At 65.3% G+C, this 2,911-nt stretch overlaps 1 protein-coding gene across 1 annotated transcript in view; it reads left to right on the top strand.

Moving 5' to 3' along the window:
• The window catches only part of LOC102884520 (collagen alpha-1(V) chain), a 94,749-nt gene that overhangs the window by 89,133 nt on the left and 2,705 nt on the right, over positions 1-2,911 (top strand). The window contains exon 63 of the mRNA XM_025051190.1: positions 362-430. Within this exon, the coding sequence (XP_024906958.1) occupies positions 362-430 (69 nt within the window). The remainder of the gene's footprint in view (positions 1-361; positions 431-2,911) is intronic.

The raw sequence follows: 2,911 nt of genomic DNA, 5'->3' as shown, positions 1-2,911 counted from the left end.
TGACGGACCATTCATTCAGTTACTCCTCCCTCCCTCCCGTCTGTCCATCCGTCCGTCCTTCACAAGTATTTTTCAGCAGTTACCAAGGGCCAGGCAGTGTGCTTCATGCCAGATATGCAGCAAGTGGTACAATGCAGTCTGACCCTGCGTCCAAAGCAGGCGCCAGACTCCCCCTGTCCTCATGGTCTTGGGGGCCCCAGCTCTGTGAGGGGGGAGGGGGAGGGCAGAGGCGCCTACAGGAACCCTTCCCTGGCCAGCCCCCTGGAGCCAGGGCGGGACTGCAGGACGGGGCGCCTCGCGACGTCGGGGAAGTAACCGCGCTGCTCTCTCTCTCTCTCCCCGCCTCCCGCTGGATGTTTAGGCCAGAATCACCTCTTGGCCCAAAGAAAACCCGGGCTCCTGGTTCAGTGAATTCAAGCGCGGTAAACTGGTAAGAAGCCTCCGCCCCCGCGGGTGCCCTTCAAACCCGCGCATCTCCTATCTTGCAGAGTAAACTGGCCCGCTGGCCCACAGAGCGGCCCTCCACCTGGTATAGTCAGTTCAAGCGAGGGTCCCTGGTAAGTGCCCCGGGCGCCGCCTGCCTGCCGCACGGCCCGACTCGCGGCTCTGCATGGGACACGGCCGCCCCGTGCCACACCTGCTCACGCCCCTGTGGCCGAACCGCTCCGCAGCACGTGGCGGCCAGACGCGGCGTCGGCGCCCACGCCTGCCACCCCCACGGCAGTGCCTGTCAGCCTGCGAGCAGCTTCCGCTCAGTGCAGGGCCTCAGCCGGCGTCCGGGGCGCCCGGGGCCGCAGCGGGGGCTGCTGGGCACCGAGGCCCCCAACGGCAGGAGCGCGAGGGCCTTGTTCCGCCCGGCCCCGCGGGCAGGCCCTGGGCCTTTCCCCCGTCCGGAGTTCTCTCCACAAGCCATCCCGCCAGCCCTCCCAGCGACTACCGGGGCCCGAGGGGGCCTCTCTGATCCCCGAGCTGGCTGTGGGTGTCTCCACTGCATCCCACACGGCTGTCTCAGTCCCTCTGTCCACTTCTGGGGAGCCGGCCTTAATTAATTCTCCAGAAACCGAGTGTCAGCTTCCCTCGAAAGGACCGAACATGCTGCTTTTCCAGCCAGGCGAGACTGAGCTGGCTTGGACTATTTCCGCGAGGCCAGCGGCTGTTCACGCACGGGGAGCATTTGTCCCTGAACACATCGAGTGTGACAGGTCCCTGTCCTGGAACGTGGGCAGAGTCCATGCTCTTTTCCTAGCATACAGGCCAGACTTCCAGAATGTGGGTGCCATTGGAGCCCCACTTTGCTTGGTACGGTCACTTCCTCGGGTCTAGCTGTCCCCTGCTTCAGCGGCCCCTGAAGGCGGCCCTGCCTCGCTCGGAAGCCAGCTCTTGGCCTCTCTGACGTCCAGCCCACCCATCGGCCTTCGGTCCCCGCAGCCCAGCCTCTCCGCAGGGCACAGAGGCCGCGTTTCCCGCATGGGTTCACAGAGCTGTGGCTTGCAGGCGGCTTTGGCCCTGTCACACCTGCCAAGGTTCCTTGTTCCCAAACCTCAAGCCACTTGGTGGCTAGTAATTAATCTCATGCCCTCGATGTCCCTGATTTCCAAGTCGCTGCAGGCTGGGCAGATGCTGAGGTTCGCGCTCACCTGGCCGTCTGCGGACACCCCTCAGGCCCCCTCCCCGTCCCTCCTGTTCTCTCCCCCTCCCCCGCCTCTCTCGTACTGTCCTAAAGAAGGGTGTCTGGCACGCAGAAGGACCTGAAGCGGACGCCCGCTCAGAGGGGGCGGGCCTGGTGTCCGGCTGCTCAAGCGGGGGGGCGGTGGGCGCAGGGTTCAGGCGGGGAAGGGACCAGGGAGCGGTGCGGCCCCCAGACTCAGGGAGGCAGGGCTTAGCCCTGCTGTCCCCGGACAAGCCCCTCACGCCCCCGCACCCACTCACCACGCTCCCAGGAAATGGTCACGGAGCACCTGTCCCCCCAGAAAGCCCCCCTCCTACTCTGTCCCGTTTCACAGTTGACCAAGGACGGGGGCAAAGGGATGGTCCAGGGAAGACGCCAGCATCCCCTCTGTCCCCATTCATTGCTCCTGGTCCTCTGTGCACGTCATGAGTGGGCGGGACACAGATGCGGGTCCCTCTCGAAGAAATAGGCGCTTCATCTGGGCTGGCCGCCCCGGGCGTACCCCGCGAGGCGTCATGCAGAGACCCTCTCCCCGGGGAGGCAGGGTCTCACGGTGGAGCCTGGGGCTCCGCCTGGGGCACCGGGCTTCAGGTCCTGCTGCGTCCAGCACCGCCCACCCCTGCCACGCGCATGCATCCTCTGTCGAGTCAGTCACGTTTCCTCCCACAAGGAGCACCTGCTGGTCTGGACTGCGGTTGGTATTCAGGGCCTCCCTCGAGGCCCGCCTGTAAGGTTTCCAGGCACCGCCTGCAGAGCTGGCATTGGCCAGTGGCTCCGCTCTCCCTGTCCCATGGGAAGGAGCAGGGTCTGGGCCTGGCCCTGCCGCCCTCAGCTGTGTGGTTATATGTACAAAGTAAGAAGGCAGCGTCCATTTAAATTCTCCGTCAGTGTCCAGGATGGCTCTTTCGGATGGGCTGGGGGCAGGACAGCGGTGCGGTGGCAGCGGCGAAGGCGGGGCCCGCTGGCCTCAAACCTTGACGTTTGTCCGCTGCATCATCTGACATGGACACACAATGGCTCTCACTCGGCCAACGTCTGTGAGGAGAGCCTGGCCTGGCCCTTCGGGCAGAGACGGCTCTCCGTTGGAGCCTGGGTGGCAGGGAGCAGCACCTGCGTCCTCAGCTGTGTCGAGGGGCCCAGAAAGCTGGGGTTCGCAAGCAAGATGGAGACCGCGGGCCTCATCTCCCAGGGCGCCCTGTTCCAGCCCCGGGCCCTGCTGAGCCAAAGAGCCCAGTCGTGGGA

The sequence above is a fragment of the Pteropus alecto genome, unplaced genomic scaffold (assembly GCF_000325575.1).
Source record: "Pteropus alecto unplaced genomic scaffold, ASM32557v1 scaffold67, whole genome shotgun sequence".
In the NCBI taxonomy this organism is placed as follows: Eukaryota; Metazoa; Chordata; class Mammalia; order Chiroptera; family Pteropodidae; genus Pteropus; species Pteropus alecto.
This window is presented reverse-complemented; position numbering and strand designations above follow the sequence as displayed.